At 53.7% G+C, this 13,682-nt stretch overlaps 8 protein-coding genes across 8 annotated transcripts; 5 read left to right on the forward strand and 3 right to left on the reverse strand.

Annotated features, from left to right (window-relative positions):
• Positions 1 to 275: 275 nt before the first annotated feature.
• On the forward strand, positions 276 to 1,097 carry BDZ99DRAFT_259237 (uncharacterized protein). Its single transcript, XM_033713764.1, has 2 exons — positions 276 to 292; positions 429 to 1,097. Exon 2 carries the CDS (start codon positions 542 to 544, stop codon positions 908 to 910), a length of 369 nt encoding a protein of 122 aa, XP_033580532.1. The 5' UTR covers positions 276 to 292; positions 429 to 541; the 3' UTR covers positions 911 to 1,097.
• Positions 1,098 to 1,265: 168 nt separating this feature from the next.
• Positions 1,266 to 1,806, forward strand: BDZ99DRAFT_568741 (actin depolymerizing protein; the record flags this gene model as incomplete). Its single annotated transcript, XM_033727815.1, has 1 exon — positions 1,266 to 1,806. The coding sequence occupies exon 1, from the start codon at positions 1,369 to 1,371 to the stop codon at positions 1,804 to 1,806; it is 438 nt and encodes a 145-aa protein (XP_033580533.1). The 5' UTR covers positions 1,266 to 1,368.
• Positions 1,807 to 2,254: 448 nt separating this feature from the next.
• On the forward strand, positions 2,255 to 3,163 carry BDZ99DRAFT_259261 (uncharacterized protein). The gene has a single exon (XM_033713765.1). It carries the CDS (start codon positions 2,275 to 2,277, stop codon positions 2,962 to 2,964), a length of 690 nt encoding a protein of 229 aa, XP_033580534.1. The 5' UTR covers positions 2,255 to 2,274; the 3' UTR covers positions 2,965 to 3,163.
• BDZ99DRAFT_460783 (uncharacterized protein) lies at positions 2,893 to 4,405 on the reverse strand (the record flags this gene model as incomplete). The annotated part of the gene is made up of 2 exons (XM_033719461.1): positions 4,025 to 4,405; positions 2,893 to 3,951 (listed from the first exon to the last, which is right to left on the reverse strand). Coding segments are annotated over exons 1-2 (772 nt in total), but the record flags the coding sequence as incomplete, so codon positions are not given.
• Positions 4,406 to 4,994: 589 nt separating this feature from the next.
• On the forward strand, positions 4,995 to 6,967 carry BDZ99DRAFT_259266 (uncharacterized protein). Its single transcript, XM_033713766.1, has 3 exons — positions 4,995 to 5,238; positions 5,305 to 5,802; positions 5,850 to 6,967. Exons 1-3 carry the CDS (start codon positions 5,107 to 5,109, stop codon positions 6,690 to 6,692), a joined length of 1,473 nt encoding a protein of 490 aa, XP_033580536.1. The 5' UTR covers positions 4,995 to 5,106; the 3' UTR covers positions 6,693 to 6,967.
• Positions 6,968 to 10,653: 3,686 nt separating this feature from the next.
• BDZ99DRAFT_259299 (kinase-like protein) lies at positions 10,654 to 11,786 on the reverse strand. The gene is made up of 3 exons (XM_033713768.1): positions 11,727 to 11,786; positions 11,628 to 11,650; positions 10,654 to 11,576 (listed from the first exon to the last, which is right to left on the reverse strand). The coding sequence occupies exon 3, from the start codon at positions 11,484 to 11,486 to the stop codon at positions 10,743 to 10,745; it is 744 nt and encodes a 247-aa protein (XP_033580537.1). The 5' UTR covers positions 11,487 to 11,576; positions 11,628 to 11,650; positions 11,727 to 11,786; the 3' UTR covers positions 10,654 to 10,742.
• On the forward strand, positions 11,749 to 12,405 carry BDZ99DRAFT_517820 (uncharacterized protein; the record flags this gene model as incomplete). Its single annotated transcript, XM_033725220.1, has 2 exons — positions 11,749 to 11,760; positions 11,929 to 12,405. The coding sequence occupies 2 exons, from the start codon at positions 11,749 to 11,751 to the stop codon at positions 12,403 to 12,405; spliced, it is 489 nt and encodes a 162-aa protein (XP_033580538.1).
• Positions 12,406 to 12,918: 513 nt separating this feature from the next.
• BDZ99DRAFT_259284 (uncharacterized protein) lies at positions 12,919 to 13,673 on the reverse strand. Its single transcript, XM_033713767.1, has one exon. The coding sequence runs from the start codon at positions 13,424 to 13,426 to the stop codon at positions 12,959 to 12,961; it is 468 nt and encodes a 155-aa protein (XP_033580539.1). The 5' UTR covers positions 13,427 to 13,673; the 3' UTR covers positions 12,919 to 12,958.
• Positions 13,674 to 13,682: the final 9 nt, after the last annotated feature.

Genomic DNA, 13,682 nt, shown 5'->3' on the forward strand with positions numbered 1-13,682 from the left:
TGTTGTGGGCAGGGACGTCGTGGGTGCGTCTGGGCTGCGGAGGGGCTCTGGTAGTGCGCGGTGGTGGTCTGGCGGCTTGGGGAGGGTAAGACTGGGAGGAGGCCGAGGAGGCCTGACCGTCCTTCGGGGCGGTCTTTGAGTTTTTTGATGAGTGTCCCCATCTCGACTGGAAAGATATCGCTAATTGTGAGTAGGTATGAGCTCGCCTGTGTGTGTGCGGCGGGCTTTAAGAACGAGTCATTGTTGGAGTTGCCTCTTGCTTTGGCAAAGGGGCAATGGTTTCGGTCTCAAAGTAGGTACCATTTTTTCATAGGTCTGACATATAACAAGTTTCGCTCGTATAATGAAAACCAAGATTTCTGACACTGATCACCCATACAATGTCTTACGAACCTTTCTCCTGAATAGAAGCTGACAGCAAATAGCAGCCGGACGTGCTGAATCGTGGCACCTGACTATTCGAAGATTTTTACGGTTCACAGAAAGCACAAACATCGGCTCATATCGCATTCCACGAAGCTGGCTGTGTTCCTTAGCCTCAATGTCAGCGTCAATCCAATTGTCCCGTCTTTCCTCAATGATGAGCTTTCCCGGATCATACCCAATCCTTTCTTTGGCGCTACTAGTTCTTGAATGGCGTACTGGATATACTGTAAGCCTTGCATCCCGCAACGGGAAAAACACAGAACTTTACCACACTCGTACTGCCTTAATGTCCCTGAGTCCCTATTCCGAGCGTTGTCACAAAGTGTTTCAATATGCCGGCATACTCAGTACCTGGCCAGTTATGCGTATGTACGCCGGAATCCGTCGCCTACACTCACTGCACTCACCATGCTTTAAGCTCTTTGAGACGTATCCCAACACCTTCCAGTTGATACTATGCTGCCGCTGTGCCTGCTGCCTCTGACCCTCCTGTAGACCCGTCGACATACAGACTGGGAATCTGAGAGTCGGCCAGGAGATGTTATGCAGCGTGTTGTGTGTTGGATTGCATGGTGATTGATTTTCCAAATGGACAATTTTCTGAGATTCATATACTACTATCATATTTTCAAGTACTCTCATTCCTAATGCTCGCTGACGTTGAAGAGTTGAGCTTAGTACGGAGGATTGACATCAGGTGCGCATTTTCCCGGTCTGGCTAGCTGAATCAGACAAGGTTTCGGCCTCACCGCCGATCTGGTCGACACCTTCAGCCCCTCCATCGACCTCTCACCAACCCAGTACACCCTCCATATACTATACAAATATACAAACCATTGCAATTGCAAACCCCCAATCCTAATCCCAGTTCTGCTCCCCTCTAATCTCTAACAACCCATCCTCCCTTCCTTCCCTCCAAACCCCCCCCCCCAAGACCCCACCATGAACATCGACACGCCCGCCATCCAAGCCGCCTACGCCTCCGTCCGCGCCGAGTCCTCGCCCGAAAACTGGCTCCTCCTCTCGTACGCCTCGCCGACGTCGGACGCGCTGACGCTCACAGCGACGGGCAGCGGCGGGCTCGAAGAGCTCAAAACGCACCTGCTGGACGACCAGGCGCAGTACGCGTACCTGCGCGTCGAGTACGCCAACGACTCGGAGTCGACACGCGTCAAGTTTGCGCTGATCATCTGGATTGGGGAGCGCACGCGGGTAATGCGCAAGGCGAAGGTCGGGTTCCAGAGCGGCGAGGTGAAGAAGGTGCTGCGGCATTACAGCGTGCAGATTGACGCGGGGGATCGCGGGGATTTGGTCGAGGGGGAGGTGGTGGTGCGGTGTCGGAAGGCGGGGGGTGCGGATTATAATGGGGGGAGGGGGTGAAGGGGGGAGGGGATGTGTACGCTGTGGCAGGTTGTGTTGTGGGAGCGTTGTTGATGGTGAGTAGGGCCAGGGTTTGAGGGAATGGTGAAGGAGAAGTGTGCGGTGGGAAGGTGGTTGCGTTGATGACGGTCTTCGACGACGACGGCGGGGAGATGCGTCAAGTTTTCACATTCTGGCCATAGACACGGGTAGACGAAGGGAAGGTTAGAAAGACGATTTCATCCGCCACGCGCAAATGAACAAGAACCTGTCTAGTATATCTCCTACGCTCAAACTCCTCCCTCTTTCTCCAAGTTTCCTAAACTCTGAGCTCCCAAACCGTTTCCCGTCAAGCAAGCACATCTAGTTATCCTATTCAAACCCTGAAGTTTGCCATCCGTCCATCCATCCCAAACTTCCACACCTTCAACTCCACTCACCATACCCAAACCTTCCCTAACCTCCCCCCCTTCAACCCCAAACCTCAAAATGTCCCCCACCACCACCCGCATCCACCTTCTCCCCCCCACTCCCCCCACCGACCGCACCATCGAAATCTGCCTCTACCACAAACTCACCGCCTTGCGCCACGCCGCCCTGCGCTCGTCCCCCGCCGCCTTCTCCCCGCTCTACCGGCAGGAAGCCTTCAAATGCACCACCCCAGACGGGCGGGCCGAGGCGTGGACGTTCGCCGCCGTGCAGGGCCCTTGCGCCAAGAACGAGCTGGAAAAGGACGGGAAGGGGGAGGGGGAGGGGGAGGGTGACGGGCAGGGTGAAGCTAGGCATGGTGAGGTTGACAAGGTTGAGAAGGTTCAGGTCCTGGAGGCGGATCTCGACGCGTTGGTGTCTGGGGAGTGGGTGGGGATTGTGACGCTGATTGCGCCGCCGCCGGCTGGAGATGAGCGGAGGTGGGAGATTAATTGGTTGTATGTGCTGCCGCATGCGAGGAGGAAGGGGATGGGGAGGCGGTTGTTGGAGGCGGCGGTGGGGTATGGGGTGCGTGAGAGTAGACTAAGGGGGAGGGAGAGGGCGGGGTTCCGGCTGCAGGTGGCGACGGGGAATGTGGGTGTGGTGGGGTGGTATGAGAGGTTGGGGTGGCGGGTGAGGGGGGAGTGTGTGGGGGGTTTGGAGATGGAGAGGTGGGTTGGAGGTGAGGTAGAGGCTAGTGATAGGGTATGAGTCGCTTTTGGAACCTAGCCACCACTGCCAGGAGCAGCCCCACTACCAGGAAGCATGTCAGTCAAGAAGCTACTCAATCCCCACAGCACGAAACTCCGCATCGCCCCTAGCTGTTTGAAAGCCCCATGGGGCACCCCAATCAGTATCAATCAGACTCTCCAGCAGTGGTATATCCGTGTGCCCAAACTCGTGGCCTGGTGCTGTCGTTGAGATTGAGGGGAAGATGGACGTGGGGTATGGAATGGGTTAGAGAGATAAAGGGATAGGTCCTGCGATATGCACGCCCGAGTGGCTTCAAACCTCTGGCAGAAAAGCGCGCCAGATACATAACCGCCGTGAAATGCTCCGTAAACTCCTTGACTTCCAACCATAACGCCTCCCTTGCCCTCCCCTCCTTTTCACTTCAAAATAACAATCAGCAAGACCAGTATGATGATTAACACCACGATCACCGTCAAGCTCCAATTCTCCCTCGCCTTCCTCGACACCCTCTCCAACCGCCCCCGCGCTCGCCGAAACTGGCCCGCGTGCCTATCCACCCCCTCATCCACCTCGTCCAACAGCAACGCCTGCCCATCCAACTCATCCCCAATATGCATACTCAACTCCCGCTGCCGCCCAATGCTCTGTCCCAGTCGATCCAGCTGCTCGTCCTGCTCATTCAGCACCTGACTGTGGTACGCGTGGATCTGCTGGTTGTCCATTTCGCCCTGGTCCGGCCCGGCGGCCGCATCCGGGTCGTCGCGGTAGGGGAAGAGCGCGGCGCGGGCGGGGTCAACGTCGGTGGAGTGCTGGGTAGCGGCGGACGGGTCGTCGGTGAAGCGGACGGATTTCGAGGGGCGGGATTGCGAGGCGGTGAAGTCGGCGCTGAGAGAGGGGTTGTTCGGGTGGGTGATTGTGGGGGAGGTAACGGCGTCGTTGGAGGCGAAGGAGGTGGTGAGGTCGGTGAGTTGGGTGCGGAGGCGGGGGAGGTCGGCGGAGAGGGAGCTGGGGGGTTGTTAGTTTGATGAGTTCTGGTGTCTGGAATTGGTGGTTCTGGGAGCGTAGGGGCTGGACGTACTCGTCTGGTGTGGCTTCGAGCTGTGTTTCTATGGCCTCAATCCCCGAGCGCAACGAGTCGAGGGAGCGGGAGATCTGGCCATCTTGCGAGTTTGGGGAGAGGTTCAACGAGATGGCTCGTTGGCGTTCGAGGAGGGAGAGCTTGATGTGGTCCGCTAAGAGGAAGAGCTGCGAGGGGTTCGTGGACATGGCTGCGGCGTGGGTGAAACTGTGGTTGAAGTCGAGGTTTCCGTGAGACGGAGCCGAGCACGGAGTCGCGGTTGGAGGTTGGCGGCAAGCCCAAAGAAACACAAAGGAGACGAATTAGACGCAAAGAGAAGGTCCTGAGAGCATATACATAGAACGGAGAGGGGGGTATGGCGAGGGCGTCTATATTTGGCGGAGTTGGTGTTGAAACGGATGGCTGAATGGTTGCGTAACGGTCCACAGAGATGGTCAGGTGACCCAGACCCAGCATACAGCTTAGTCATATGAAAGAAACCCTCGGCACGTGTAACAAAAGTCGGATCGGGTGATCTGTGAATAGCGGCACGACGACTTTATTTTTCGGTTTCACACGGCACCACAGCTTCTGAAGATTTGCTTAGTCATCGAAGTGACTCAGAATGCTATTGATCAACAACAATACAAACCTTCTGTTTACACGCCCGATTTCGGATATATAAGGTTAGCTTTTAAGGTTCGGGAGGAACGTCCACGTGAGTAAACAACTCACTCTCAACGACTATCGTAGCAGGAGACCGGTATCGGCTTCAGTCTTCGAGCCCCTGAAACATTCCTCCACCCCCCCACTCCATACACTCAAATCACACCACCCCCAAAGCTCTCCAGGCCGAGCACTCCACAAGCTGAGTCATAATACGCGTTTATTACCGTGCAGCCTCGGCGCAGGGGTACAGCTGGCATACCTGGGCGCTGGTGTTTGACGTTGAACAACAATTCAAGCAATCCTCGCCATAGCCGACAGCACCCCCCCATAGCTACTGCCAGCTATGCCCTCTCCTGACCTCTCTGCGCCCAGCTTATTATAACTCGTCGACTCCATCCACCGCCTCCAGACAACATCGTCTGGCCACCACCACAATGTCATCGACCCCTCAGTCCGACGACCGCCGCTCGCGGGCAAGCAGCAGAGCTGATGCACTGCCTCTAAGCACTCCCCCTTTGCCAGTCTCGACTGGCCCGGCTGTCGTTTTCGACTCATCCGATTTTGTGGTCGGTGGCCCGCCTTGCTCCCCTTCTCCTCTTGCTCTCAGAGCCTCGCACTCACCATCCTCGAAGCGCCGGAAGAGCCTCCGCACCCAAGCACCCGTGGATATACGCCTCCTGGAGTATGTGCCCAAGTGTGACAGCAACCTGGTGTGCTTGATCTGCCAATGTCCCTTCGACATACCCACCATGCTCGCCTGCGACCACGTCTTCTGTCGCGAGTGCTTAGACCATGCATTCAGGGCTCAGGACCACCGCTCGAAGCGCTGCCCTACCTGCCGAACCCATGTCGACCCCAAGAAGGAGCCCATCCCCGTCCCTCGAATCCTGCTGTCGATGCTGGAGGACTTGATGGTCAAGTGCCCGAATACGAAGGCTGGTTGCACGTGGTTGAACAAGCGGGATGGCGTGCAGAATCATGTCGATCTGTACTGTGGATTCTCGACGGTCGAATGCCCTGCCGGGGATTGCCGGTTCAGTGTCTTGCAGAAGGACTTTCACAAGGGGTGTCTTCATTACACCGTTAGCTGCGAGCTCTGCTACACGTCCATCATGAAGAAGGATCTTGAGGTATGACCATTCTCGTACTCCATGATGACGGTAACTAATCCAAACAGGAACATCAACGCACTGTCTGTGCTCAACGAATGATCAAGTGCCCGCATTGCGAAGTGGAAATGCTACGTCTAGACCTCAAAGTCCACATCAAAGACGTCTGCCAGTTTGCTCCGACCGCCTGCCCCGGTGCCATCGTCGGCTGCGGCCACACCTGTGACCGTCGATTTGTGCCTGCCCATGCCAAAACCTGCTCGATGGCCACTATGGCCCCATTCTTCCAAGCCCAGAAGACGCGCCTCGACGATCAGGAAGCCGCGCAGAAGCTCCTCCAACGCAAAGTCGACATCCTCGAAGGCGGTTTTACCAACATTAGCAACATCGTCTATCCGACGAACTCATCCGACGATTCTTCCTTCCCTGTCACCAACCCTCTGGATCCCAATGCGGCCGAGCCTTTACCGGAAACTCCCGATTTCCGCCTTCCACCAGCTTCGTTCCCTCCACCTGCCGCCTCTACAAACAACCCACCTCCACCTCCATTCGATATCTCTACTCACCACCTCCTCTCGCTACACGAGTCTCTTCGCGAGGAGGTCGGCCGTATCGCCAACGACCTCGCTTCCCTCGAGGGTCGCACCCACCTTCTCATCCTCAACGAGAACCAGCGCGCCAAAGAGGAGATGCTGCACACCAGCGCTGCCATCAACAGCCTCCGCACGCAAGTCCATTGGCTCTTGAGTGCGAGGCTGCAGCAAGGGCGCGCGTCCGCATCTGGCGGTGCCTCGGCCAGCGCGGGCGGGAGCGGGAGTGCTAGCGTGCCTGCAGGGAGCAGTCTGGGGTCTGCGAGCTTGGGCCCGCTGCGCAGGCTGAGCGACTCAACCCGGCAGGACACGAAGCTGTGATTTGAGTTCGCACACCACACGTTATCACGTTTCGGCATCAGCATCATCAGCATCATCAGCATGAAAAGAAGAAAGATACAAAAATTGAATCAAAATGAGAGGACCGATTAGGTTGGACCACGGTTTGCATGGATGCTTGGCACGGAAAAAGTTCAAGGTGACTGGATTACGACATCATACTTACGCCCGACATGAATAATACGAACACATACATGAAAAAAAAAGGGGGGGACGGGATTTTCTACCTGACGACCGGCTCGCCTGCCAAGCTCTGCGAGCAATAATCGGATGGAGTCTGGCATCATCGCATTCACCCATCCGTTCTTCGTCGACGAAAAGAAAAACAGAAACGAAAAGTGGGGTTTATGGGAGTTTTTTACGGTTTCTTGGTAGAACGGGATTTTGGGGGTGCGGCTCGGTACCTTTCGGCGTTTTTGAGATGGGTTTGACGACTTGGCTTGCGAAAGCTACCATCATGATGGGTAAGGGGCTGGGCTAGGGACAATGCGTTTGTAATGTATATACCCCCAATTGGCGCTGGAGCCGAGATTCATGGGAGTTCTGGCGGGGCTTTCTTGAGCAGGCATGCATGGGCCTGGGGGCTATGGAGGCCCTGGAGCGCGTGGCTGGTGTAGCGCGTGCGAAGGGGGAAAGCTTTTGGTGGGGTAGATAGGGATATCGATATGGTTTTAACGTCACTTGAACAGATTTCTGAGGAAATGCAGCGCGTGAATGAGATAATAGAAGGTGAAATAGAACAAAATGTGAAAGGGGTTTTCATGTCGGCAATGGCTAGTTCGAAAATTCTCCTCCAGTCCTTCCGAGCTTCTTTTTGTGGGTGGCTCAAGTGTATTCTTGGGTAAGTCCAAGTGTATGTTTCGTGCTTCGGCTAGCAAGGCAACCATACTATGTTACATGCAACGATAACGTACTTCACAAGCGAGTCGGCCACACAAGCGAGTCGGCCACCTCATCATATTTAGCTGCCTTAAACGTTGATTGCTCCACAACGCCAATAGATATCAACTAGATACAAGTTGTAGCCTAATCTGCAGCAACCTCTGCATCTTTTTTGCACGTACGAGCGTTGTGCCCTGGTTCGCCGCAGCGCCTACAGCGCTGCACGCCGCCGCCGGAGCGCGCTCCGGCTTGCTGCCTTTTGCTTTGAGCTGCCTCCTCGATTCTTTGAGCAGCTATTTGAGAGCCTGCTTCCTTTGTTAGAGTTCCTTCCCTCTGAATCCGCTTTTTTTTGCGCGCCTTGCGCTTTGTGGCAGCTTCATTTGCCTTTTGAAGGCTGGCAACTGTATCGCGCAGCAGCGTGGCTTTATGCTTTATAATTGCAGCACCTTTAGAGAGGCTATTAAGCGAGTCAAGAATAGCTGTAGGCGAGCTATTTTGATGCATTTGAATGCGATTACAAATTAAGGCTGATTGAGAGTCTAGCTCGAGAGCGTTGCTTGGTGTTTTTGATTCCCATTGAGCCTCCACGGCGGGAGGCGACGGCGTACGAAGCACAACATCAAGCTTTAAGAGCACTGCCTCTGGATCAAGCGGCACAAGGCCTGCGCCTCGAAAGCTTGCGCAAATATTGCTCTTTGTAATTGAGTTGTAGAATGCTGCTTTAAATGCCGGCAGGAACTCTAGCTTTGTGATGTGATTGATGTAGTGGCGTACTAGGTCCTCAATTTGGCGCCCGTATGCCTTTTTCAATGGCGAAAAGCAGCCAACATCAAGCGGCTGCAGCAGGTGCGACGAATGCGGCGGCATACAGAGAGCAATGATGTTGTTCTCCTTGCAAATTTGTTGGAATTCGAGCGAGATATGGCTCTTATGGCCATCAATAATCAGCAGCCGATGCGTGCCTATGGTGTGATCTTTTGTATGCATATTGAAATGCTGCAGCCAGGCAACACCAAGCTCATTCGTTGTCCAGCCATTGTCGCTCACTGCCATAACCTAGTCCGGTGGTATGTCGTCGCCCTCGTACCATGCAGAGAGATGGTACTTGCCTGCAAAGATGATGAATGGCGGGATGGCCCATCCACAGGCATTGATTCCTTGGATTATTGTTGTCCATTCGCGATTGCCTGGCTGTACAGCTTTTGGTCGATAGCGCCGCTCGGAGCCTGTTACAACCATGCTTGATGAGATGACGCCCATTTGGAAGCCAGCTTCATTAAAGTTGTATGTATCGTTATTAATAATGCCGTACTTTGCTTTTATATTGTATACAAGCTTAAACCAATCGCCAATAACCTCTGGATCTTCGCATAGAGCTCTTTGATAGTCGTACTTTCGATTAAACTTTGTTTTAAGCTCGTCCGTTCGCTTGATAAAGTTGTTTGGCCAGTTAATGCCCACTTGGCCAGCACCGCGCTCGGCGAGTAGCTTGTTGGCCATCTCTCGTACAGCAGTTAAGCTAGGCGAAAACCCTCGCGAATCCAGGTCGAGTATATGTTGAACAATGGCTGATTCTTCAAGCTTTGTAAGCTTCTTTGAATTAGGCTCACAATCGCGTCGTGCAGTCATTCCGCCGCGTCGGTCTTGGAGCGTGCTTTTGGGGACATTGTATATGCCTGCAGCGCGTCGTTCGCTTAGAATTTGATTTTTTCGGATAGCTAGGAGAGCTAAGGCTAGCCTGCCTTCTTTTTGGATTGATTGCGCGTTGTGTTGTCGACGCATATTGGTTGTTGGTTGACGCGTCGCGTTTTCGTGATGAGGTGGCCGACTCGCTTGTGTGGCCGACTCGCTTGTGAAGTACGTTACCTATCATTTCTCGTTCCTAAGGCTCTCATCTCTCCTCCCTTTTCACCCGCCGGCCCATAGCTTGAGAAACGCGCACGCGGTCAGGCGGCTAAAATTCGATAATGGGGATATTCCGACGCCAGCACCACCCCACCCCCAGAAAAGTCGTACACATTATTCCATTCCTTACTCTCCTCCCTAGTCACCGGCTCTCTCGTCCACGGCCCCCTTCTTGCACAAAGCTTCGCCGCGCATGGGCACGCGGCTGAGCCGTAGCTTTAGTGACCGAGGAGAGCGGAGACGGGAGTGGGCGGATGTGGCTGTTTATTGGTGGTCGCGAGGTGGGAGTGGCCAAGGGTGCGAATCGGAAGAGCGAGATTCTGGAGGGAGTCGAATGGTGCGGTTGCGTTGGGGTGGGTGGATTGGAAGCTTGCTCCGCGGCGCCTTTGATTGGGGATTGTTTTGCAGCGACGATGGTTGTTGTATTCGAAGGACTTCTGTGCCTAACTAGATAGTTGTGTTTGCCCCATCAACATCTTTTCAGCATCACGTGCGTAACGAGCTGACCCTGTTGAGCAACGGAATAGGGAAGGCTTCCGCTATGACGCGCGTTCTAGTTGCGCGTTTGGCCCTAGTCCGTGGGATTGGAGTCACTGGATACATACAGCTCCTTTTTCACCGCTTGCAAATGATTGTCTCGAGGGGTCGCATAGTCGTGGCTTGTTCTTATTCGTAGAGCGTATATCGATCGCTGCATTGCAATGCGACAAGCCAAAACTCAACCCTGGGAGTGGAAAGTTCCATGATGGATCCAGACAAACACGTGCTTTGCTAATATGGAAATAGCACTAGCGCATCACGTGCACGGGAAATCCCGTTAAGACCCCGTTCATTCGAGTACTCTACCAAGCTCCAGGCTCAGTTCCGTCTGGACTAGAACCTGGATGAGCAGTGCATTCCTTACAAAGCATCCGCTGCGCCCGTCCACGAGACTGACATACTTTCCACTGCGTTTTAACTACAGCCATGGTAACTGCATGGCTTCTCCGGCAAAAGGCAAGAGCGGGAATCTCATTCAGCTCGGCTCCACTACAAGGCCGGGAGCTTGCCCGAAATGCCTCTCTTGATGCAGCTTATATTTGGGTATGTTCACTTCCAGCCTAGTGAACGCCAAGTTGACCTCCTGCCTAGTATAATGGCTATACCGATGAACACGAACGTAAGTGAGAGCTGAACGGGATTTATTAAGTAGGCTTTGGCGGAGCTATGCGCGGAAATAGCTATTGAATGTAAGAAACTCTGGCTTTAAATCAAGAATCCATGCGTACCTTTGATTTCCTTGCAAACACTATGAGTGTTCTTGTACTTGCCACGCCAGCACTTCGAAATGACCTCTCCAAGCGGTCCGAGGGAGTTGGTTTCGGGAAAACTCCCCTTGAGAAAAAGAGCCTTGATTTCGCGTTCGGTAAGATCGTGATACGGGTTATAACCCGTGATAATCTTATAGAGTGTGGAACCAAATGCGAAAATGTCGCCCTGGATGCACAAGGTATCTCCAGGACTCCTGTAGCTTGCTGTGACCCCGACTAACAGAGGAGAACCCTCCAGGGAGGAGCCGGCGAAATCTGCAAGCTTCGCATTGAGGTTTTCATCCAGGAGAATGTTGTATATGTTCAAATCACCATGAATAACGTGCATTGAGTGAACAAAACAAAGGGCGTCAATGATTTGCTGGGCCCATTGAAGTTTTTGCTCAGAGTCGACTTTATGCGTGCTGAGATGAGCTTCAAAATTGAAACTGGGAACATACTCGAGGCGGATGCTATGTTCGTGAAGCCCATGGTATCGTACAATGTTCTTGTGCCCGCCGTGTTCCTGGAATTGCTCATAGATTCGCCTTTCAACGTCGGTGGAAGGTTTGTCCTCATCACGGTGCGGAAATTTGACGACAGTTTGTGATGCCTCATCAAGACATATCACACCCGTAGTACCATATGCAATGATGTTATCCCAGCAAAACCCAGTCGGATATTGTATGCGACCGTCCATGCTGTGTTCGAGCGACAACGAGTGGTCGACCTGGCTGTTTGCTTCGAGGCGGAACAGATAAGGGACGGAAACGAGAGTGTGAAGTTCAATCTAGAGACTAATCAGCAGAGTGCTTCTACTCTTAAATAGATCGTTATATACTTTATAGTTGATTCTAACCGGTGCTGAACTTAGGGCACAGCATGTTAGACACGAAGATCCGCTCGGGGACACATCAGGCACGAAATCTGAGGATGCTACCTTTGTATGAGAAGCAATAATTATGAATCGGGAGGTACGCTGAGGAGCAGGCAATTCCGGTAGAAGAAAGGGGCGCGCCTGGTGTCTTGAGGATAATAAAGAGCCACGGTGTGAGGTACTGAACCACCTACTTGAGGCCTGCTCGGCCCCTGCGTGCACTTCCTCTTACATTCGAATTCTTCTTTTTCCTTACGGAAGGTAGCCGGCTTCAAAGGAACCCACCTATCGTCGAAATGGTCTTGAATACGAACCGCCTGGGGAAAGATCCCTGCGCCGATCGGATGCTCTTAGCAACAATCCAGCAGGCGACCCACATGCGAATCGCCAGCTATACGCAGAGTCCTCCGGATCAGGCTCCGCCACAATTCCCCAGGATACTGGGCCATTGCAGGATGAGGACGACGAGGACGACGGCAGCGAAGCCGATCGAGACACTCCGGTTGCCAACTTCAAGGCCGTCCGGCGTAAGACGGAGTTGGATAGGGCTGAGCTGCTAAGCACCCTACCCCCCTCAGGCGTAAAAGGAGCGAAAGATTACACTGACAAGCTCTTGGCCTACAATCTCATCTTGATGAACCTCAACGCCGCCCAGGGCCATGACCCCCTCAATCGCCTGCGCAACGCAGGCAGGACGCACGCGAGAAGCAGGAGAAAGCCGATTATCTCATGGCTCTCATGAAGCGTGACGCTTCCACCATCTCCGCCATGACGCAGAAAGCCTTTGACGCCTGGGCTCTCACAATTCAAAACTGCTTTGGGGTTATACGGGCGAAGGACTATATGCAGCCGATACAATGGGTAGTTGAAGGCCTCTTATAGCAAGCGAACCTCTACAGCAAGTTAGGATATTTAGGTCGAAATGCACGTCATAGTGGATGTCCTGCATGTGACTTGTGGTGGGAAGGTGCCATTGGAGGCCGGCGGAGGGGTAGCGACGCCGTCCATGGCTGCGGTGGAAGGCGACGGCGACTGAGGTTGAAGTGGAAGCGTTGCAGAGATGAGTGAAAATTGCCAAGAAGCCACCTTCAGCCTGATAACCTCCAATCCTCGAAGCGGGAGGACGCCCTTCTTTCCTCAGTGCCAATCGGTGGATGTGTCCGCGCTCTGGTCTGCCCTTCCCATCACGTGGCAGCAGGCTTGGTCAAGACTTTAGTGGGCCCCGAACAAGCATGCTCTAGGAAAAGGAGGGATGTAATGCTAGAGTTGGAACTACGTCTGAAACTATACCGCTTTCAATATACGGCCGCCACGCACAGACTTCTGTATCCACCTCGGCCGGACCACTCAAATGTTGCCTTCTGCAAAGCCTGGTACAAGAACATAGAAGCCAGCAAGGCTTCTCCGATGAGCATCCCCCAGTAGACCTGTCGGCCGCTGTCTAGCGCAGAGCGAGTGTTCGAGATAACGAAGAGGTGTCGGATTGTTGATGCTAAAAGGATCACCCCAATCCATTGGCTCAGCGCGATGGTGGATGGGACGAGGTTCGAGGAGTCGATCACTGCGGGGTCGAAGATGAGATTGGGGAAGAAGGCAAAGAGGAAGGCGATGGTGATCTTGACGACGGCTTCGATGGCTAGGGAGATGCGGATGATGATTCCCGGGGCTGTGGGGTCAATTTGGATGGGCGGGGAAGTCGGCTTGGTTACGGGACCCAAGAGGGGCGTTGAAGGTGTGATTGAGGTGTATTGATGGGAGTCCATTTTTAGATTTGATGAGAGATGTGCAATCAGAGCAGATGTGTTGAGGTCTGATACAATATATTTTTTTACGCGGTATTGATTTTATCTAAACGGTTAGTGGAGACGCGTGTGCTCAAACGACGAAACGGCTGCTGCCTGAGACAACCTGAGTTCAGCTTGGGGATGGCGCTCGCAAGACTCTCCATTTCCAAGCGAAAGCGCGAACACTAACACATAGATCACCGTTTAGAGAGAAAAGAGGCTTCGTACGCGTAGG

This window comes from Mytilinidion resinicola (assembly GCF_010093595.1).
Source record: "Mytilinidion resinicola strain CBS 304.34 unplaced genomic scaffold BDZ99scaffold_5, whole genome shotgun sequence".
Taxonomy (NCBI): domain Eukaryota; kingdom Fungi; phylum Ascomycota; class Dothideomycetes; order Mytilinidiales; family Mytilinidiaceae; genus Mytilinidion; species Mytilinidion resinicola.

What these genes read in the sequence shown, in the direction of transcription:
- BDZ99DRAFT_259237 (XM_033713764.1), top strand. Translation starts at nt 542, where the DNA reads ATGTCAGCGTCAATCCAATTGTCCCGTCTTTCCTCAATGATGAGCTTT.
- BDZ99DRAFT_259261 (XM_033713765.1), top strand. Translation starts at nt 2,275, where the DNA reads ATGTCCCCCACCACCACCCGCATCCACCTTCTCCCCCCCACTCCCCCC.
- BDZ99DRAFT_259266 (XM_033713766.1), top strand. Translation starts at nt 5,107, where the DNA reads ATGTCATCGACCCCTCAGTCCGACGACCGCCGCTCGCGGGCAAGCAGC. An exon ending in TCGACTCATCCGATTTTGTG is followed by an intron (nt 5,239 to 5,304) that starts GTCGGTGGCCCG and finishes CCATCCTCGAAG; the next exon opens with CGCCGGAAGAGCCTCCGCAC. An exon ending in TCATGAAGAAGGATCTTGAG is followed by an intron (nt 5,803 to 5,849) that starts GTATGACCATTC and finishes TAATCCAAACAG; the next exon opens with GAACATCAACGCACTGTCTG.
- BDZ99DRAFT_259284 (XM_033713767.1), bottom strand. Translation starts at nt 13,426, where the DNA reads ATGGACTCCCATCAATACACCTCAATCACACCTTCAACGCCCCTCTTG.
- BDZ99DRAFT_259299 (XM_033713768.1), bottom strand. Translation starts at nt 11,486, where the DNA reads ATGGACGGTCGCATACAATATCCGACTGGGTTTTGCTGGGATAACATC.